The sequence below is a fragment of the Convolutriloba macropyga genome, chromosome 9 (assembly GCF_964194025.1).
Source record: "Convolutriloba macropyga chromosome 9, txConMacr16.3, whole genome shotgun sequence".
In the NCBI taxonomy this organism is placed as follows: domain Eukaryota; kingdom Metazoa; phylum Xenacoelomorpha; order Acoela; family Convolutidae; genus Convolutriloba; species Convolutriloba macropyga.
This window is the reverse complement of record NC_134476.1, coordinates 27,105,161-27,128,942: the sequence shown is the minus strand read 5'-3', so window position 1 is coordinate 27,128,942 and position 23,782 is coordinate 27,105,161. Positions and strand designations below refer to the sequence as shown.

Genomic DNA, 23,782 nt, shown 5'->3' with positions numbered 1-23,782 from the left:
TCTGGAATTTTTCAGTTGTTTTCGATTATGAAAATTTTTATTACCTCATGATTTTACCGAGTACGTATAGGGAGAAACCCCAACGTGAAGCGCTAGTTAATGCTAATACCTGCGAAAATGTCAAGTTGAAATAGTCAAAAGTTATACCCTGCACTAAATTAACAAAGTTCCCCACCAACATTTTTGAATCTTTTTTTGAGTACTCCTCTCAGAAGACGGCAAACCCTTTAGAATACCATTAGAGCTTTGTACTTGTTAAAGTACTGATAATGATTGCATATAGGTGGTCCAAATCATTAAGTAAGCTGAATTGTGTTTTATAAGGGAGCCAACTAAATGTCGCATAAAAAAGACTTGGTGACGAACAATCAAAAACAAAAAATTGTTTTTATTTCATGATAACAAATAGCGTCTAGTTTTTTTTTTTAAAAAAAACAATTATTTGCGTTTTCAGCTGTTGATCCATTGCAAATATTCATAAGTAGATCAAACGTTTCTCATTTAAATGCATGCTGAGAGAAAATCATGGAGTAAAAATTGAAAACAGAAGCCAAAGTACCGCAGGTGAAAAGAAGATTGATAAAAATGAAAATTTTATTCGTTCATCATTTTTTCGGTCTAAAAGCCGTTTCAAAATTATAAATCCGGAAAAAATTTGCTTTTTTACTACACCAGCGTGTCTATGATTACTACTTCATGTTGACTTCTCATCAGCAACACAAAATTAACAAAATTGTGACCAGATTTTTGAAAAAGAAAAAACGACAATTCCTTAAACGCATTTCAAATTCTTTGAACCCTCAGAAAGCTCGCGAAATTTTCAGCTGGAAAGATGAGGGTGACTATTAAACATCGAGACAAGTGCGACAAATATCAGTAGGAGAAAAAGCTACAAGAAAACGTACTGATAAAACCAGCCACTCAATCATTAACAGCGTTTTCTCGATCTACCTTGAAATTGGTTGACAAAATTCAAGCCGCAAAATCACTCTCTTTTTCGCTCCACTTCCTGTTTCGGCGTGAACGAAATAATCACTTCAATTTGATTTCAAATATCATGGAAATGTGTGAACAGATCTCAAAAAACGACTTTGCCTGGACACATTTCAAATACATTGAATTGTGATCAGGAATAAAAACTTATGTGGACAATTGACGACCACTCTCCGTATCCATGCTTTTCACTCGTTGCGGGATGTAATCCGGAACAACGGGTCGGTTATCGAAAGGAAACATTTCTCAGTTAATTAAGGTGCATCTAGCATTGAAATAATATATTCAAAGTATAAACAGATATTATCATCTATACCTATCTGAATTTTCTTCGCAGAAATCAACATGACATTTTCATTTATCAAGTAGCGATTTAATCTAAAAGGGAATTCAGACAATCAAACGACTTTATGCTGTGCTGCCTTAAAGAAGTCTGAAAGAAGTTCTCAAAGCTTTTTCGGGGTACCCTGGGTTACCCAGGACGAGGTGCCAGACCACAATCATCTCTGATCAGAGCCTCCCAGGACAAAACCACCTGCTGTGATCATATTTAAAACATTAATATAGAAACTAACGTTTCATAAAAAATATTTAATAAGGTAATAACTGCTAGCCTCATTAGTGGTCCTTATGACGAGATCAACAGCGTATCTTATGTTGTTGTTCGTGGGAAGACTCCACTGAGAGGTAAGGTTGTGTGTAGTCTCATTTCCATAGAGGTAGATGAAGCAGCACTCTCTCGCACTCACTTCCCAGTCACAGCCTTGAACTGAGGGATGGGGTTCACCGTGTTTCCAGTCCAGACCCTTCTTATAGATCGAGGGACCTGTCAAAGGATTAGAGACAATATGGAATTTTATATCTCAAAAGCAACCGTTATTTAGTTGAACTTTAAGTTCAGTACACGTTATCATAAAGCCGAAGGCAAATTTGATCAAATAAAAGCAACATTACGCTGCGAAGTCACAGCTTCTTGTCAAGTTTTATATTTACAAATTACATTAAGTTGTTCTTTGAACCATCCAACAAAGTATGCCCTTTGAGCATCCCTTTGAGACTTTGACCGCAACCTGGGAGCCGATTAACAACACCCAAAACCACGAACTAACCAAGTTGATCTTCCTGTTGAAGTAGCCTGGAATCTGTGACCAGAAGATGACACATGTGGAACTTGAGGTGGTAGTTGAATGACTTGCAATAAGTGAACTGAATACAGTAGAGGCCACAGTACCTCGCAGACTCAGCTGACATTGTGTCCTTGATAAAGTCCACAAAGATTTCACTGCTTGTGTGAGTTATGTAATAATGCAAGAAATCTTCACTCGAAAAAGCGAGATTAAATGAATAAAATAACAGAAAAAGTCCGATGTTGACGATGTTTACACACATTTCATCAATTGAAAACCAGCGAAAATCTAAGAAAAAGTGGAAAATGTAGACCGCATTTAACGAAAAATATATAAATCTGAACAAAAAATATCATCCGTTTGAAATGGGAATAGAAAAAAATATTAACGGTGATTCTTCTTGACGCAAATTATAGTATGTCGACAATGAAACTTTATAACTTATAATTAAGTTAAAAGTAATAATATTTAAGAAAGTTTGAATTATTTTTTAGCAGTAATGAGCCTCTATTTGTGGATTTAACATTTTCTGAACACAAAAAGAGGATGGAAACAAACTCTTCATAAAAGATTTATAATCTTCCAAAACATAATCAACTTCGTATAAGATGGCGATTTCGTTTCTTTTCTAAAACAAACAACTGCGCAAAAATATTTCTAGGCAACTGATCTAACAAAATATCAAATAACTGGTAGCAAGCTTCACTATAGCTACACGTATTATGATCTTACATGAACAAAGATACCTTCATTAAGGTGTTCCAATACTTTTTCGTATGATTTGGTTTCTGAGTAATAAAGTGAAGCAGGATATGACAATAAATCAGCTGCTTGTAGCTTTCATCTTTGAATTTTTAATTAAAATTGTAAAACTTTAAAACTGTGGTCAGATGAATAACAACACACCAGCAACTGCAAATTTAAGCGGAAACTGTAAAAGAAATTCTTTTTGAATTCCAAATTTGAGCAACGTCTGAAACCAAAACAAAGTATAAGTTGCTTTTATTTGTTTATTGATGACTGCTTGGATAAAAAGAAAATATCTGGGCATCGACAATCTGGCTGCAGTTATCAAAACGATACCAAATAGTGAAAGAGTAATAAAAAGTCACCGTCAAGGGGAGTCCCTCTTTGATCTAAAAGGAGTCAAAACGGATCATCCTTTGTTGCTTAAATTTATTGATTCTTCGATTGCAGTGTCGTTTTTTTTCTGAAATAAATTCGAAGGCCAAACAATTCAAGTAAAATTAACTTAACCCGGTTTTATAGAGTAACTTGCCGCAAATTGAGCAAACATTTCTCAATATTTCTTCGTCTGAATACTCTTTCAGTAATAAGAAACATCTGACAAATCAAAGTTGCTCAAGAGTCTTCTGGTTAGTTCAGGGCTTAAAGTTATCATAATATTGCTAAAATTGTATAATAATTCTTTTAATAAAATTCTTTTCATATTAATGATGCCTTATCGGCTAATAAATGGTCAGTAGCTTTGTCGATCTTGGTTTTCAATTTGGCCAGTCAAAATTAAATATCCCAGGCAATCAATTCTGGAGTGACCCTTCTTGTTTTTGTCAATACGAGGGTCCTCATTTACTTCATTTGGCGAAGTATCATAAATTCCGACTCTTAAGACTTTTTTCTCCTCATATCCACTCTTGTGATATCTGTGCTGTATCTGAGGTGTTTGATATGTCTCCTGTGCTAACAACAGGTCAAAAATTATGTTCCGCTGTCAGTGATTGTTTGATCAGCTTAGCCCTTCAAATATTTGGGCCTGGATGCCAAAAATGGCGACGGCCTCTCATCTCTTTCAAAGCATCCTCAAATCATCTGTGCAGTACTACCGTTAGACCTGCAATACACAAATTAACAAAACAATCGCTTTTCTCTCATCCCCTTAACTCATGTTCATTGAGAGTCTTTTCTAAGCTCAGTTGGGCGATCAATTATGCTACAATTTCTTCAATGCACTACTGGGACACCAGCTGAAAAATCTGCTTCTAGTTGGTGATCATCCACAAATTTGTTTGAGGCAAAAAATTTGTTACAAACGTCATTGTTAGAAAGACTGGTTTAGATATAAAACATCTAAAATATCTGTTTATCTTCAAAAAGATGTTCCTAAACTTCAACAGAGATTGTGTTTTAACGAACATTCAAAGACTTCTGATAGTTTTCATTAGATTTTCAATTGTGCTACGTCCGAATCAAATCATTTTGCCTATATATATATATATATATATATATATATATATATATATATATATATATATAAACTTCCTGACAGTTTATAATGCACTGTGCTTATCGAAAGGCGAAATGCAGATTTATGAGTCCAGTGACGATCATGTTCAAAAAATTCTCGATGAGTATGTTTAAGAGATCCAGGGCAGCACGAATAAGAGAATAGATATCGGGACGCCAATGGCCGAAGTTTGCTCTCTTAAAAGGTCAATGCCGACAAATTGCAAGTTCAAAGAGAGTCATTGAAAACAATGCAATGTGAATCAATGCCGTAAAAAAGCGCATACCAAAAGGGATGCAATTAAAGACGAGGACCAAAAAAATATGTCCAAATTCAAAATTTTTGGATTGTAATTGATTTCTTCTTTTTCGTCCAGAAATTGTTTTTGGCATTCATATGAGGTTACAAAACTCCTTTTCATCTTTTGCGCAGTAGGTTTTGTTGGTTGAGAGAGTTGCGCATTTTTTTTATCACGATCGATTCATCTATCGTGTAGTTGCTTTCCAACAAAATTTTTTCATGCAATCGTTTTGCATGAGAGATCCGAGGTATCGATATACCTATTTGCTTTTGATTTTTTGATTTTTGCAAGAAATTCTGCTCTAAAATATGTTCCGAAAGTGAGTTAAAAATTGCAAGTTCTTTGGAAAGATATTAGTTGTTTATAGAAGATTCTGAATTTCCTTAAAGCTGTTTGAAGAAGTTTACAGCTTACGCCAAGGCAGGTTGCAATTAGCCCTTGTAGCCTGTCAATTTCATTTTTTGAGGAGTTTTGTCGGCTGTCTCATCAGTATAAAACTCAATAAATTCTTATTTGTTTGCCGACTTAGTTACGCTAAAATTTTCTGGCCTTTGCATTGCGCTCATTTTCTCTATTGGTTGGGATATATTGTCAATTAAATTTGGTATTGAATATAATTAATCAGTTTTTTGTGATTGCATCATTACAATTATTATTTGGATGCGCCCGGGCCGAGGTGTCAACGCTAAAAAACGCAAATTTAATTAAGATTGGTGTTGAATGCGTTGAATTTATGTAAGATCTGTAGCGTAAGATCTGTAAGCGTATATTTTACATAAATTCAATGCATTCAACGCTAATCTTACATAATTTTGCGTTAAATTTTGGCGTAGATCTTACATTTTTACCGTTGAATTTTAGCGTAGATCTTACATATTTAGCGTTGAATTTAGCGTTGATCTTACATAAATTCAACGCGTTCAACGCTAGTCATACATAATTTTGTGTTGAATTTTGGCGTAGATCTTACATATTTAGCGTTGAATTTTAGCATTGATCTTACATAAATTCAACGCATTCAACGCTAATCTTACATAATTTTGTGTTGAATTTTGGCGTAGATATTACATAATTAGCGTTGAATTTTAGCGTAGACCTTACACATTTAGCGTAGAATTTAGAGTTGATCTTACACAAATTCAACGCATTCAACGCTAATCTTACATAATTTTGCGTTGATTTTTGGCGTAGATCTTACATATTTAGCGTTGAATTTTAGCGTAGATCTTACTTGTTTAGCAGTGAATTTAGCGTTGATCTTACATAAATTCAACGCATTCAACGCTAATATTTCCATTTTATTTCAGACCACTTTACTATTTCAAAAGTTTTTCAAGTTTTTTTCAAAAAGTCAATTTTTTCACTGTTTCGACCCCTATATTTCACAGGAGAGAAAAATGAAGTCAGCAAAAAATAACCTTTGAGTGCTCTCTTACGGTGCAAAAACCATTTCAGACCATTTTAGGAATTCAAATTTTTTTCAAAACCTTTAAAAAAACTATTTTAAAAGTTTTGAAAAAATTATTTTAAAAAAATCATTTTTTTCAAAACTTTTAAAAGTATTTCAAAACTTTTAAAAAAAATTTTTCCCAGTGCGCCTCACATGGTAAATGCATTGAATATGCTAAGTTATAAACTACACAAAATCAACGCAAATCTACACAAAATATGTAAGATCTACGCTAATTTCAACGCAAAATATGTAAGATCTACACTTTATAAGAATTGCGGCTCTTAAGGATACCAAGGTACTGTGGCACAAGGGTAGAAGAGGCGACAAGCAAACAGGAAGTCAGCAGTTCGAGTCCTATACGCAACTGGAGGTTAATAGTTCATGTGGACGCTTTGATTTTTTGTAAGATCAACGCTAAATTCAACGCAAAAATATGTAAAATCTACGCTACATTAAACGCTAATTATATAAGATCTACGGTAAATTCAACGCTAAATATGTAAGGTCTACGCTAAATTCAACGCTAAATATGTAAGATCTACGCTAAATTCAACGCTAATTATGTAAGACCAACGCTAAATTCAACGCTAAAATATGTAAGATCTACGCTAAATTCAACGCTAATTATGTAAGATCTACGCTACATTCACCGCTACATATGTAAGATCAGCGGCAACTAGCGTTGACAAGTCGGAAAATTCACCGCAATTTTCTTACATAATTTTGCGTTGAATGCGTTGAATTTTTGTCTTCGAATTCAACACATTCAACGCAAAATTATGTAAGAAAATTGCGGTGAATTTTCCGACTTTTCAACGCTAGTTGCCGCTGATCTTACATGATTTTGGCCAATTTCCTCGGCCCGGGTGCACGTATAATCTTCCAGAGGTTTGTGAAAGGTTCGAAATTTATTAAGCATGCTATTGTCTACCTGCTAGTTAACCGAACAAAATTACTGCGTCACGGATTAATAAGTCACGACATAGCTAAAAGATTATTTTTGTCGGTGTTAGGCTAATTGGGTATCATAATAGGCTCGGATGCGCAATTTTTGACACTTGTCCCGTCAGAAGATGCTAGTTTTTAAAGTCGATTATTCGAATAATTCGCAAATTTTCGCACAAATAAGTAACCTTTTTTCATAAGTATCATAATAGACTAGATGCGCAATTTTTCTCGAAAAATTTTTTTGAGAAAAATTTATCAACCCCAACTTTATACTGATGCCCATCATACCAAATTTTCACTAGCAAAAAATTGATTTTTCCGGCGTCACTTCTTCACAGTTAAAATTCTCATTAGAAACAAATTGCTGCTGCTATGAAAATTTAAAAAACAAGGTTTTGCAAATCAGAAAACAGAGAAAATTTTGACAGCCGGTAATGTAATGTTGTTGAAGGATCTCAAAATCTGGAGACCGAAAAAACAACTAGAGCAGATCAGCTCTGCTACCGAGTTCCTGATCGGCATTGACATTTGAAGCTGAGGCAATTCACAAGCTGTTTTTAACTGATTGAGAAATAATCAGGATTGTATTTTCAGCACGAAAAAAGATACAAACCAGAGTTAATTGAAATTGTTAATTGATAAATTGAAGAAGATGTATAGATATATGGCTTAAAATTCTGCATTTGAAGCGAATTATTTTTGAGTTGAAGATAATTGATGATAATGTACTTTGCTAGCGCTAGTATTTTATTAATATTGTAGGTTTCTGTGTTCGTTTTGAAATAATTACTGTGACGCATTAACTGCATATTTGTTAGAATTTTCTACTCAAAAATGAGGCGAAGAGAAAAAAGTGACTTTCTGTGATACGTCGAACCGATGTGTGTCATGGTGTCGAGATCAAAAATTGCCCTTAGCCACTAATTATCAAGTGGAGCTTGCTCATTATCCCCAGGACGAGAGAAACCTCTAGCTTTTCAGCTCTTGAAATTCTATCAATATCTGTGGAGCTACATAAAGGAAGACAGTTAAGCTAATTTTAAAATCTTCTTAACGACCAAGATCAGTTGATCAGTTTTGATTTCCGAAAAGATCCATCATCTGCATCGAAACCTCTGGGACACTACAGAGACCCCGGGCCGAGGAATTTGGCCAAAATTATATAAGATCAGCGGCAGCTAGCGTTGACAAGTCGGAAAATTCACCGCAATTTTCCTACATAATTTTGCGTTGAATGCGTTGAATTTAAAGACAAAAATTCAACGCATTCAGCGCAAAATTATGTAAGAAATGGCGGTGAATTTTCCAACTTGTCAACGCTAGTTGCCGCTGATCTTACATATTTAGCGTTGAATTTAGCGTAGATCTTACATAATTAGCGTTGAATTTAGCGTAGATCTTACATATTTTTGCGTTGAATTTAGCGTTGATCTTACAAAAAATCAACGCGTAGAACTCTGGGTATGGGACTCGAACCACTGACCTCCTGTTTACTTGTCACCTCTTCTACCTTTGCGCCACCGTACCTTGGTTTCCTTAAGAGCCGCAATCCTTATAAAGCGTAGATCTTACATATTTTGCGTTGAATTTAGCGTAGCTCTCACATATTTTGCGTTGATTTTAGCGTAGACGTTACATATTTTGGATTGAATTTAGCGTAGAACTTGCATATATTTTGTTGAATTCAGCCTAGATCTTACATATTTTTCGTTGAATTTAGCCGAGATCTTACATAATTTCAACGTATTCAACGCATTTATCATGTGAGAAGTACTGGGAAAAGTTTAATTTCTTTTTAAGTTTTGAAAAAAATTTGAATTCCCAAAATGGTCTGAAATGGTTTTTGCACCGTAGGAGAGCATATGGTTATTTTTTGCTGACTTCATTCTTCTCAATTGTGCATCATAGGGGTCGAAACAGTAAAAAATTAATTTTTCGAAAAAAAACTTGAAAAATTTGAAATCTTCAAATGGTTTGAATTGGATTTTGCACTATAAAAGAGCACTAAAAAAGATTTTTTCTGACTTTCTGTTACTCACCTTTGGAGTATCGGGTTCGAAATAGTGAAAAAATTAATTTTTCGAAAGAAAAACTTGAAAAAGTTTTGAAATCGTAAAATGGTCTGAAACGGATTTTGCACTATAAAAGAGCACTAAAAAGTGATTTTTCTCACCTGTGCAGTATAGGGTCGAAACAGTTAAAAAATTAACTTTTTGAAAAATTAACTTATTGGAACATTCAATTGGATTTTGCACTATAAAAGAGCACTAAAAATGATTTTTCTCAGATTTCACGTTTCTCACCATTGCAGCATAGGGGTCGAAACAGGGAAAATGATTTTTCGAAAAAAAAAACCTGGAAAAGTTCTGAAGTCGTAAAATGGTCTCAAATGGATTTCGAACTATAAAAGAGCACTAAAAAGTGGTTTTTTTGCTGACTTCGCTTTTCTCACCTGTGAAGTATCGGGGTCGAAACAGTGAAAAAATTGACTTTTCGAAAAAAAAACTTGAAAAATTTTTGAAATCATTAGGTGGTCTGAAATGGAATTCAAAAAATTCAACCTTAAATTTGTAAGATCTCGGCAAAATTCTACGCAAAATATGTAAGATTGGTGTTGAAAGCGTTGAATTTATGGGAGATCTACGCTAAATTCAACGCTAAGAATGTAAGACCAACGCTAAATTCAACGCTAAAATATGTAAGATCTACGCTAAATTCAACGCTAATTATGTAAGATCTACGCTAAATTCAACGCTAAATATGTAAGATCTACGCTAAATTCAACGCTAATTATGTAAGACCAACGCTAAATTCAACGCTAAAATATGTAAGATCTACGCTAAATTCAACGCTAATTATGTAAGATCTACGCTACATTCACCGCTACATATGTAAGATCAGCGGCAACTAGAGTTGACAAGTCGGAAAATTAACCGCAATTTTCTTACATAATTTTGCGTTGAATGCGTTGAATTTTTGTCTTCGAATTCAACACATTCAACGCAAAATTATGTAAGAAAATTGCGGTGAATTTTCCGACTTTTCAACGCTAGTTGCCGCTGATCTTACATGATTTTGGCCAATTTCCTCGGCCCGGGTGCACGTATAATCTTCCAGAGGTTTGTGAAAGGTTCGAAATTTATTAAGCATGCTATTGTCTACCTGCTAGTTAACCGAACAAAATTACTGCGTCACGGATTAATAAGTCACGACATAGCTAAAAGATTATTTTTGTCGGTGTTAGGCTAATTGGGTATGATAATAGGCTCGGATGCGCAATTTTTGACACTTGTCCCGTCAGAAGATGCTAGTTTTTAAAGTCGATTATTCGAATAATTCGCAAATTTTCGCACAAATAAGTAACCTTTTTTCATAAGTATCATAATAGACTAGATGCGCAATTTTTCTCGAAAAATTTTTTTGAGAAAAATTTATCAACCCCAACTTTATACTGATGCCCATCATACCAAATTTTCACTAGCAAAAAATTGATTTTTCCGGCGTCACTTCTTCACAGTTAAAATTCTCATTAGAAACAAATTGCTGCTGCTATGAAAATTTAAAAAACAAGGTTTTGCAAATCAGAAAACAGAGAAAATTTTGACAGCCGGTAATGTAATGTTGTTGAAGGATCTCAAAATCTGGAGACCGAAAAAACAACTAGAGCAGATCAGCTCTGCTACCGAGTTCCTGATCGGCATTGACATTTGAAGCTGAGGCAATTCACAAGCTGTTTTTAACTGATTGAGAAATAATCAGGATTGTATTTTCAGCACGAAAAAAGATACAAACCAGAGTTAATTGAAATTGTTAATTGATAAATTGAAGAAGATGTATAGATATATGGCTTAAAATTCTGCATTTGAAGCGAATTATTTTTGAGTTGAAGATAATTGATGATAATGTACTTTGCTAGCGCTAGTATTTTATTAATATTGTAGTTTTCTGTGTTCGTTTTGAAATAATTACTGTGACGCATTAACTGCATATTTGTTAGAATTTTCTACTCAAAAATGAGGCGAAGAGAAAAAAGTGACTTTCTGTGATACGTCGAACCGATGTGTGTCATGGTGTCGAGATCAAAAATTGCCCTTAGCCACTAATTATCAAGTGGAGCTTGCTCATTATCCCCAGGACGAGAGAAACCTCTAGCTTTTCAGCTCTTGAAATTCTATCAATATCTGTGGAGCTACATAAATGAAGACAGTTAAGCTAATTTTAAAATCTTCTTAACGACCAAGATCAGTTGATCAGTTTTGATTTCCGAAAAGATCCATCATCTGCATCGAAACCTCGGGGACACTACAGAGACCCCGGGCCGAGGAATTTGGCCAAAATTATATAAGATCAGCGGCAGCTAGCGTTGACAAGTCGGAAAATTCACCGCAATTTTCCTACATAATTTTGCGTTGAATGCGTTGAATTTAAAGACAAAAATTCAACGCATTCAGCGCAAAATTATGTAAGAAATGGCGGTGAATTTTCCAACTTGTCAACGCTAGTTGCCGCTGATCTTACATATTTAGCGTCGAATTTAGCGTAGATCTTACATAATTAGCGTTGAATTTAGCGTAGATCTTACATATTTTTGCGTTGAATTTAGCGTTGATCTTACAAAAAATCAACGCGTAGAACTCTGGGTATGGGACTCGAACCACTGACCTCCTGTTTACTTGTCACCTCTTCTACCCTTGCGCCACCGTACCTTGGTTTCCTTAAGAGCCGCAATCCTTATAAAGCGTAGATCTTACATATTTTGCGTTGAATTTAGCGTAGCTCTCACATATTTTGCGTTGATTTTAGCGTAGACGTTACATATTTTGGATTGAATTTAGCGTAGAACTTGCATATATTTTGTTGAATTCAGCCTAGATCTTACATATTTTTCGTTGAATTTAGCCGAGATCTTACATAATTTCAACGTATTCAACGCATTTATCATGTGAGAAGTACTGGGAAAAGTTTAATTTCTTTTTAAGTTTTGAAAAAAATTTGAATTCCCAAAATGGTCTGAAATGGTTTTTGCACCGTAGGAGAGCATATGGTTATTTTTTGCTGACTTCATTCTTCTCAATTGTGCATCATAGGGGTCGAAACAGTAAAAAATTAATTTTTCGAAAAAAAACTTGAAAAATTTGAAATCTTCAAATGGTTTGAATTGGATTTTGCACTATAAAAGAGCACTAAAAAAGATTTTTTCTGACTTTCTGTTACTCACCTTTGGAGTATCGGGTTCGAAATAGTGAAAAAATTAATTTTTCGAAGGAAAAACTTGAAAAAGTTTTGAAATCGTAAAATGGTCTGAAACGGATTTTGCACTATAAAAGAGCACTAAAAAGTGATTTTTCTCACCTGTGCAGTATAGGGTCGAAACAGTTAAAAAATTAACTTTTTGAAAAATTAACTTATTGGAACATTCAATTGGATTTTGCACTATAAAAGAGCACTAAAAATGATTTTTCTCAGATTTCACGTTTCTCACCTTTGCAGCATAGGGGTCAAAACAGGGAAAATGATTTTTCGAAAAAAAACCTGGAAAAGTTCTGAAGTCGTAAAATGGTCTCAAATGGATTTCGAACTATAAAAGAGCACTAAAAAGTGGTTTTTTTGCTGACTTCGCTTTTCTCACCTGTGAAGTATCGGGGTCGAAACAGTGAAAAAATTGACTTTTCGAAAAAAAAACTTGAAAAATTTTTGAAATCATAAAGTGGTCTGAAATGGAATTCAAAAAATTCAACCTTAAATTTGTAAGATCTCGGCCAAAATTCTACGCAAAATATGTAAGATTGGTGTTGAAAGCGTTGAATTTATGGGAGATCTACGCTAAATACAACGCTAAGAATGTAAGATCTACGCTAAAATTCAACGCTTAATATGTAAGATCTACGCCAAAATTCAACGCTAAATATGTAAGATCTACGCTAAAATTCAACGCTAAATATGTAAGATCTACGCCAAATTTCAACGCAAAATATGTAAGATTGTCGTTGAATGCGTTGAATTTATGTAAGATCTACGCTAAATTCAACGCTAAATATGTAAGATCTACGCTAAAATTCAACGCTAAAAATGTAAGATCTACGCTAAAATTCAACGCTAAATATGTAAGATCTACGCCAAAATTCAACGCAAAATTATGTAAGATGGGCGTTGAATGCGTTGAATTCATGTAAGATCTACGCTAAATTTAACGCTAAATATGTAAGATCTACGCTAATATTCAACGCTAAATATGTAAGATCTACGCCAAATTTCAACGCAAAATATGTAAGATTGGCGTTGAATGCGTTGAATTTATGTAAGATCTACCCTAAATTCAACGCTAAATATGTAAGATCTACGCTAAAATTCAACGCTAAATATGTAAGATCTACGCCAAAATTCAACGCAAAATTATGTAAGATTGACGTTGAATGCGTTGAATTTATGTAAGATCTACGCTCAAGCGTAGATCTTACATAAATTCAACGCATTCAACGCCAATCTTACATAATGGCTAAGTCGCAATATAAGATGAGAGGGCTAAGTCGCAATATAGTTTATTTTCGGCCGCACGAAAGTCAGGAAAATGATCGCACTAAGCACTGTTCATAGGGCAAAGTCTGGAGAATGCTGTGGACAATGGTCACACTACGATCAGAGGTCACTATAGTTTGATCATTGGTGGCACAAAAATCTGATTAATGGTCGCACTATGGCCTGATCATAGGTCGCAAGAGGAGCTTTTTTGAACAAAAAAACTAAACTTGCGTCGGCCAAGCCTGAAACTCCTGCTTAAAACCAATTTAGTGAAATTTTTCTTTATGATCAGTTTCTTCACCCTCCTCCTATTTAATTCAGGTCTTAGAACTGGCAGTGGCGGAGTTAGAAAAAAAACTAATGGAGAAATGAGCAGAGCAACAGTTAAGCAAAAATCTGGCTTAAAACAATCTCCAAATAATAAAAAGTTATAAAAAAAACTCTCACAAAAACACACTATGTAGGCAAACTATAGCAAATTTAGTTCAAATAGGACAACTCTATGACCCCGTCAGTAATACTACAATTCAATATTATTTGTTAGAATAAATAGCAAACTTCCATACAAAAGAACTGAATCACGTTTTATTGATTTGAAAAAATATCTATGATTTTTCACAGATTAATCTATTTAAAAATTGATTATTCGAATAATTCGCAAAGTTTTGCTTAAAAAACAAATCTTTTTCAGAATAAAACTATATAAAAAATTCCTTTTGTTTAATAACTTACGTACACAGGGGATATTCCATATCAACTTGATTTTCTTTTGGACAATTCTATCACCTATCAGAACGATTTTTTTATTCAAAACTGATTACTTGAAAAGAAAAAGAATGCAAGTTTTTGTACAAAAATACAAATTTTTTTCCTAGGCAAGCTATAGCATTTTTTTTCTACTTTCTGCGTACCCAAGGGTTGCTCCTTACAAATTTGATTTGCTTTAAAGATTGATTTGACCCTTCTTGACCAGTAAGAGATGGCTATATTTCAAAATTGATTATTCGAAAAATCGGAAACTAACCTATGAAATCCCATTTTTTCCTAAGGAAGCCATATTAAAAACTATTTTTGTACTAAATTCTACTCTACGCACACAGGGGATAATACAAAGTTTGTTACTCAACAGATGTTCTTCAAATGGCAGTAATCGCTTTGTTCTGCGTTCTACGTACACAGGGTATACTCCATACAAAATTTGGATTGATTCGAACAGCTCTTTGACAAGTTCAAATTATTACATCTCAAAATTATTTATTGGATTATATCGCAAACTTCCCTATAAAAACTCAATAGATTTCTAGGCAATCCAAATTTACCAAAAATTGTTTTTGTTCTATAATCTTAGCACACAAGAAATACACCATACCCGGTTTGGTTCGATTTCAACAATTGTTCGACCCGTCAGAAACTGCATTTCAAAGATAATTATTGAATTAGATGGTAAATTCTTTTCCAAAATCTAACTTGTTTTTGGTTAAAATAAACCTATAATTTTTTGCGTTTTAAAATCCCTATAAAAATATAGCTAACTTAGCGTCGGGAAAGCCTGAAAGTCATGCTAAAAACCGACCTAATGAGGATTTCCTGAGTGATTATTTTTTCACCCTCCTCCTATTTAATTCCGGGCTTAGAACTGGCAGTGGCCGAGTTACCAAAAAACTAAAGGAGAAATGAGCAGAGCAACAAGTAAAGAAAAACCTGGCCTAAAATGCTCTTCAAAACATAACAATTTTTAACAAAACAAAGCTCACACAAAAACAGCCCCAACTAGGCAAGCTATAGCAAATTTAGTTCAAATAGGACTACTCTATGACCCAGTCAGAATTATTAGAACTCAAAATTTTTTGTTGGAATGAATAGCAAACTTCCGTACAAAAAAACTGAAACAAGTTTGGTTCGATTTGAACAAATCTATGACACGCCACAGATTACTATATTTCAAAACTGATTATTCGAATAATTCGCAAATTTTTGCACAACGACCAAAACTTTTTCAGAATAAAACAATATAATAAATTCAATTTGTTCTATAAATTATGTACACAGGGAATATTCCATATCAAATAAAATTTGATTTGGACAATTCTATCAGCCATCAGAACAATTCTATATTTCAAAACTGATTATTCAAAAAAGTCTGCAAGTTTTTGTACAAAAAGACAAACTTTTTTACAAGGCAAGTCATAGCCAAATTCTTTTTGTTCTACTTTCTGCGTACCCAAATATTTCTCCCTACATATTTGGTTCGATTTGAAGAATTATTTCACCCTCCCTGGCCCGTCAGAAAAGGCTACTTTCCAATATTGATTATTCGAATTATTGGAAATTAACCTATGAAGTCCCAACTTTTTTCCTGAGGAAGCCCTGGCAAAAAATTTTTATCTTCTAAATTCTACTCTAAGCACATAGGGGATACTACAAAGTTTGATACTCAACAGATGTACTTCATATGGCAACAATTGTTTTTTTCTGCGCTCTACTACACAGGGGATACTCAGTACCAAGTTTGGATTGATTCGAACAACTTTTTGACCCGTCAAAAATTACTAAATCTCAAAAATAATTATTGGATTTTATCGCAAACTTCCCTATAAAAAATAAATTTCTTTCTAGGCAATGTAGATATACCAAAAATTGTTTTTGTTCTACATTCTACTCACACAAGAAATACACCATATCCGGTTTGGTTTGATTTCAACAATTGTTCGACCGTGAGAAAGTATATTTCAAAATTAGTTATTGGATTAGAGAGCAAATTTTTCTCCAAAATCTGACTGTTTTCTGTTTAAACTATAATTAAAATTATTTGCGTTTTAAACTCCCTCTAAAAATGCAAATTCGGACTATTAGTCTGATACGACTGTGACAAGTGCTTGAACCGATCGAAAAACTTGTTTTAAAAATACGACAAAATCAAAACGTCCAAAATTACGTAAGAAAAACTACATTTTCTAAGCAAGCAATACCAGAGACTGGAAGCTGCACATCGGGGAGATCTGTCTAAGAGTTTGAACTGATTTGAGAAATTAATTGGTCCGAGCGCAAAAACCTATTTTTAAAATTATTTATTGGAGTAAACCACAAATTTACGTATGAAAAACCAATTTTTTCCATGGGAACCCATGTCAAAAATATTTGGCGTTATAGATTCCTTATACTTAGGAGAGATCTGTTTTTGACGCCGAATGGATTTGGATAATTGCTTGTTCTGATCGAAAAAAAACCTATTTTTAAACTACTTACACGAGTAAATCACAAATATACATACGAAAATGTAAGTTTTTCCTAGGCAAGCTGAAAAAATTTTTTTGGCGCTTCAGACGCCTTATGCCAGCCGGAACTCTGAACTTGAGATGGAATTGTTTTGGTAAACTGTTTGGTCCATTAAAAACTTCTTAAACTAGGATAATCAAAATGTCCGAACTTAATTTTTTTCTATCCAAGCTACGCCAAACTTTCTTGATGATTGAGAACCGTCATGCATAGTGGGACATTAAAATCAAAATTCAGTTGATTTTAAAAATTTATCACCTTGGAGATTAGTTTTTTTGAAAACGAACTTTTTTCCACTTAATCGTTTGTTCTTTCCTAGGCCTATGCACAAATTCGAGACAAAAATTTGTAATAAAATTAAACTTTAATCAATTAATCAGACAAACCCGTAGAACTATCATTAGATCAAATCAATCACTTATAATTAATCAAACATAACAAATACACGTTTCTTTTGAAGGAAGATTAAATATTTTATTTTGAACAGACGCGAGTGGTAACTTAACTGTAACTTCTTAATCTTTTACATCAAGACCAAAAAATACTTTGCACGTCATCTGCTTTTTGCAAAATACCACATCGCACATCGTACTCCAATAAATACTTAATTTTGCAGACAACCAAATCTCTATCAACCCAACTGTAATATACTTCTCTGTTTCAGAACCACTACCATTAGCACAAGATGACAGCAATAAGCGCTGGAGATATCGACAAGATAGTTTAGCGCTCGGGTTTTGATTGTGTTTTTTTTGAATCTGTAGCTCTGCACAAAACCTTTGAAATTATTCAAAACCTAATGCTTATAGAAAACCTGTACAAATCCAGCCAATCAATCCTTCTCATTGTTCATTTTGGCAGCAAATTTTGATTTAATTTGAAGTTCGAAATTTTGAAAAAAAGTTGACGGTTTTTGTACAAAGCACCATTTTGTCTTAGGCAAACTATAGCAGACTGATTCGGTTTGATGAAATATTTCAAATTTGTCATGTCCAAAAATGCTATAATTAGAAATTAATTATTCGAATAATCAGAAATTAGCTTCTGAAATATTAAGTTTTTCCAAGCAAGCAAAAAAAGTTTTTCTTTTGGACAATCAAATAAAACACGAACAATCACTTGTTTTTGGACAATCACGAAACTTCTAACCAAGTTTAATTCGATTTGATCAGCTCGGTGACCTAGATGAAAATACTTTAATTGAAAATTTATTTTTCGAATAAATCGTAGCTTCTGTACAAAAAAACTGAATTTCTTCCTCTATGACTGGTCAGAAAACACTACCTTTCGAAATTCAATATTCGAACAATTCGCACATTTTCACACAAATAAGTAACCTTTTTTCAAAGAAAACTATAGTACAAAAAAAACGTCTTGGTCTACATTTTATGTACACAGGGATACTCCATATCAAATTTAAATTGTTTGGGACAACTCCATTAGCCGTCAGAAATGTACTATATTTTGAAACTGAATATTCGATAAGATTGCAAATTTTCGTACAAAATATTAATATTTCCTAGGCAAGCTATAGCAAAACACTTTTTGTTCTACACTCTACGTACACAAGGGATACCCTATAACAAATTGATTTGACTCGACGAACTACTTCAAATTTGTCTTGTCCAAAAAAAGCTGTATTTAAAAATTGATTTTTCGAACAATCGGAAATTAGGCTAGGAAATCTCAATTATCTTCCCAGGCAAGCTATAGCAAATTATCTCTGTTAGGCGATCACGTACATCGATGATACTTCTTACCAAATATAATTCGATTTTGACAACTCTTTGACCTGAATGAAAACATTTTTATTCAAAATGTGTCGTTCGAAAAAATTGCAATTTTCCGTTCAAAAAACTGAATTTTTTACAATGCGGGCCCTAGCAAAAATTGTTTTCGTTCTTCAATACACGTACACTGGCGCTGCTCCGTGTCAGCTCTGATTCGATTGGGACTTTTCTTTGACCGGCCGAAAAGCACTATATTTCGAAAAAAGATTGTTCAAACAATTCGCAAGTTTTCACACAAATGAGTAACCCAAAGAACGCTATATTAGAAAACAACTTTATTCTACAGTTTACGTCACCAGGACACTTCATATCAAATTTAGTTTGATTTGGGCAACTCTATCAGTCGTCAGAAAAATCCAATTTTTGAAACTGATTATTCGAAAAAACTGCAAATTTTTGTACAAATCTAATATTTTTCCTAGGCTGGCTATAGCACAATTTGTTTTGTTCCTCACTGTACGCAGAAAGGTGATACTCCATTCCAACTTTGGTTCGATTTGAACAACTTCATGATTTGTCAAAAAACACCATATTTCGACATCGATTATTCAAATAACCTGCAAATTTTTGCCCAAATAAATGTCTTCTTTACAAAAAACTTTACTAAAAAACCAATTTTGCTCCACATTTTACATACACAGGGATACTCCATATCAAATTTAGCTTGATTTTGACAAATTTTTGTAAAAAAACTATTTTTTTTTCTAGGCAAGGTATAGCAAAAATGATTTTGTTCTACAGTGTACGCACACAGGTGATACTCCATGCCAACTTTGGTTCGATTTCAACATTTTAGTGACCCAAAAACAACAATATACTTCAATGTTATTTATTTGAACAATTCGCAATTTTCTGCATATATAAGTAACCTTTTTCCAAAGTCAGCTATATTAAAAAACACGTTTTGTTCCACTTTTTACAAACACAGGGAAACTCCATATCATTCTTGTGTTGATTTAGACAACTCTATCAGCCGTCAGAAAAATACTCTGTTTCGAAACTGAATATTCGAAAGAGTGCAAATTTTTCTGCGAAAAACTAATTTTTTTCCAAAGCGAGCCATAGCAAAGTGTTTTAGTTCAACAATCTATTTACAAGGGATACACCACACCAAGTTTAGTTGGAATTTAGAAACCGTATGACCTAGACAAAAATACTATCATTCCAAATTAAACAATCGAATAAACCACAAAAATACGGATGAAAAAATCAATTTCTACCTAAGCAAGCTGTACAAAATTTATTTTTATTCTGCACTGTACGTACACAGGTGATACTCCATGCCAACTTTGGTTCGATTTAACCAATTTCATGATTTGTCAAAAAACACCTAATTTCGACATCGATTTTTCGAATAACTGGCAAATTTTTGCACAAATGACTTTTTTCCAAAAAAAAAATGTATAATTAAAAACCATTTGTTCCACATTTTACGTACACAGGGATACTCCATCTCAAATTTAGCTTGATATGGACAACTCTATTTGCCGTCAGAAAAAAAACTATTTTTCAAAACTAAATTTTTGAAAAGATTGCAAAAAATTTTCGTACAAAAAAACTAAATTTTTTTAGGCAAGCTATTACACAACTTATTTTGTTCTACACGTTGCGAACACCAGGGATACCCTAAATAAATTTGAAGAACTAGTTGACATTTGTCCCGTTAGAAAATGCGATTTTTCAAAATTGAGTATTCATAATATCGGAAATTAACTTAGGAAATATTAATTTTCTTCCCAGGCAAGCTATAGGGAAATATCTCTGTTAGACAATCACATAAACAGGTGTTACATCTCATAATGTATAATTCAATTTAGACAACTCTATGACCTAGAAAAAGTTTTCTAATTCAAGATTTATCATTCGAATAAATCCAAAACTTCTATACAAAAGAACTGAACTTCCTCCTAGGCAAGCTATAGCAAGGTTTATTTTTGTTCTATAATCTGCGTACAATGGTGTTGATTCCTGTTATCTTTGGTTTGATCTGGACATCTCTACGACCGGTCAGAAAACACTACCTTTCGGAATTGATTATTCGAATAATTTGCAGATTTTCACACAAATAGTTAATCTTTTTCCAATGAAAGCTATAGTAAAGAATTGGTCTACATTTAATGTACACAGGGATACTCCATATCAAATTTGAATTGTTTTGGACAACTCTATTAGCCGTCAGGAAAGTACTATAATTCGAAACTGAACATTCGGAAAGATTGCACATTTTCGTAGAAAATACTATTATTTCCCAGGCAAGCTATAACAAAATACTTGATGTTCTACACTCTACGTACACATGGGATACTCTATAACAAACTGATTTTACTAGAAGAACTATTTCAAACTTTCCCTGTCCGAAAATGCTATATTTAGAAATTGATTATTCAAATAATTGGAAATTAGCCTAGGAGATCTTAACTTTCTGCCCTTCCCAGGGAAGCTATAGCAAAACATCTCTGTTCGACAATCACGTACACAGGTGATGCTTCTTACCAAGTATATTTCGACTTGGACACCTCTATGACTTGAAGGAAAATATTTTAATTCAACATATTTTGTTTTAAAAAAATCGCACACTTCCGTTCAAATAATTGAGTTTCCTACTACGCAGGCCCTAGCAAAGATTATTATTGTTCTTCATGACATCAATTTTTCGAATAACTGGCAAATTTTTGTACAAATAAATGACTTTTATCCAAAAAAAGCTACACTAAAAAACCATTTTGTTCCACATTTTACGTACACTGGTGATACTCCATGCCAACTTTAGTTTGGTTTGAACAACCTAATGACCCGTCAACAACAGTAAATTTGAAAAAATAAATATTTGAATAATTCGCAAAATTTTGCAAAAATAAGTAATCTTTTCCCAAAGTAACCTATAGTAAAACACATTTTGTTCCACTTTTTACAAACACAGGGAAAGTCCATATCATATTTCTTTTGATTCAGACAACTCTATCAGCCGTCAAAAAAATAGTTTATTTAGAAACTGAATATCCGAAAAGGTGCAAATTTTTGACAAAAAAAATATTTTTTTTTCGAAAGCAAGCTCTAGCAAAGTTTTTTAGTTCCACAATATACTTACAAGGGATACACCATACCAAGTTTAGTTGGAATTTAGAAACTGTATGACCGAGAAAAAAAAACTATCAAATTATTTAATCGAATAAACCGAAAAGATAGGTTTAAAAAACTCAATTTCTCCCTTGGCAAGCTGCCATAAATTTTTTTTTATTCTACACCGTACGTACACAGGTGATACTCCTTGCCAACTTCAAATTCATTAATCGAGTAAACCGCAAACATACGTATAAAAAAACTCAATTTTTCCCTAGGCAAGCTGTAACAAAAATTTTTTATTCTACTCTGTACGTACACAGGTGATACTCCTTGCCAACTTGAGTTTGATTTGAACAACCTAATGGTCCGTCAGAAAACACTATATTGAGAAATTGAATGATTGAATAACTTGCAAATTTTTGCACAAATAAATGACTTTTTTGCGAAAAAAGCTGTAATTAAAAATCATTTTGTTCCACATTTTACGTACCCAGGGATACTCCATATCAAATTTAGCTTGATTTGGACAACTCTATCAGCCGTCAGAAAAATACTATTTTTCGAAACTAAGTATTGGGAAAGATGGCAAATTTTCCTACACAAAATTAAAATTCCCTGGCAAGATATAGCACAACTTATTTTGTTCTACACGCTACGTACTCAAGGGATACCCTACATAAATTCAAATAAATTTGAAGAACTTTTTGACACTTGTCCCGTTGGAAAATGCAATTTTTCAAAAGTGATTGTTCGAAATATCGGAAATTAACCTATGAAATATTAATTTTCTTTCCAGGCAAGCTATATCAAAATATCTGTTAGACGGTCACGTACACAGGTGATACTTCTTATGAAGTATAATTCAGTTTGGACAACTCTATGACCTAGATGAAAATAATTTAATTCAAGGTTTATCATTAGAATAAATCACAAGCTTCTTTACAAAAAAACTGAATTTCTTCGTAGGCAAGCTATAGCAAGGACTATTTTTTTCTACAATCTACGTACACTGGTGTTGATCCATGTCAACTTTGGTTCGATCTGGACATCTCTATGAGCGGTCAAAACACACTAAATTTTGAATCTGATTTATTGCTTTCTCATTTCTCAAAATCTCCTTTTAAAGTTTTACAGGGAAATCTGTGCTTCTTTATATTTATGACCTCAATTTGTTTATTAGATGTGGGGAGCTATTATTTGCCTTCTTTTTTCGTCGATGTTGCCATCGATATTGGTATTGTTACCATCAAATGAAATCACTCACTTCAAATCAGTTCTTGTTCACATATACGTGCAATTGTACTGAATTGCAATTGTCGAGCTTGCCGTCACTTTCTCTCATTGCAGCGAGTTTATCATTTATTTTCGATCAATTTAATTAAAAGATTGCAGGTCAATTGCGGTTATCTTTATCTATTTGAAATTGGAGAGTAATCTACTTTCTAAGTCAACCGATAAACTTTGTTTCAGTGATAAGCAAATAAAAATTCGAGAAATAAGGATTCAAAGTGTCAAATGAATTGTAGTGGAAAACAGGCTTTGTCTTAAAGCTTTAACTCAACGTTGGTTCTGAAAGATACACGATATCAAACACATAAACAAATGCAGGAATAACAACAAGGAATGGTAGATTATTTATAACGGCTATCACAACATTCTCCCCCGCTAATGTTGCTCCTCGTACTTCCAAATGATCTCGTCTTCGTCGAAAGTCTCAGGGATGATGCTGCTGTCTACAGTTGAGCGTAGGCGTTCTGGCAGACGCCTTATTCTTCCACTGCGACGAGTGCTCTGGCCTGCCGGCTTCCTTGGCTGGGAAATGACGGGCGGTGACTCCTCACCAGTACGTGGCATGCAAACATCTTGCTGCGATCCTGGAGCCAGCGTTTCTAGCGTTTGCGCATTGTTGTCCATAATCGACGTATCCGCTATTACATCGCTTCCCTCCTGTGGCTTTTCCAGGACATTCACGGGATGAGGCAGGGAGGATCTTCGTCGAGGGTTTGGCACCACGCTGCCGCGAGATAACATGGACGATGAAACTGTGTCGACTGCTCCATTACGCCG

General features: G+C 33.7%; 4 protein-coding genes across 5 annotated transcripts in view; 2 read left to right on the top strand and 2 right to left on the bottom strand.

The window, feature by feature from the left end:
• The window catches only part of LOC142345697 (uncharacterized), a 95,776-nt gene extending 92,876 nt beyond the window's left edge, over nt 1–2,900 (bottom strand). For both annotated transcript variants that reach the window (XM_075397942.1, XM_075397943.1), the window contains exons 1-2: nt 2,103–2,900; nt 1,608–1,819 (exon numbers count right to left, since the gene is read on the bottom strand). In XM_075397942.1, the coding sequence (XP_075254057.1) occupies nt 1,608–1,819; nt 2,103–2,382 (492 nt within the window). In that variant the 5' untranslated portion in view covers nt 2,383–2,900. The remainder of the gene's footprint in view (nt 1–1,607; nt 1,820–2,102) is intronic.
• Nucleotides 1–23,782, top strand: part of LOC142345701 (signal recognition particle 14 kDa protein-like) — a 335,593-nt gene that overhangs the window by 251,411 nt on the left and 60,400 nt on the right. The gene's annotated exons all lie outside the window — the stretch shown is intronic.
• The window catches only part of LOC142345700 (transcription initiation factor TFIID subunit 7-like), a 266,429-nt gene that overhangs the window by 206,703 nt on the left and 35,944 nt on the right, over nt 1–23,782 (top strand). The gene's annotated exons all lie outside the window — the stretch shown is intronic.
• The window catches only part of LOC142345698 (serine/threonine-protein phosphatase 2A 56 kDa regulatory subunit gamma isoform-like), a 316,862-nt gene that overhangs the window by 291,027 nt on the left and 2,053 nt on the right, over nt 1–23,782 (bottom strand). The gene's annotated exons all lie outside the window — the stretch shown is intronic.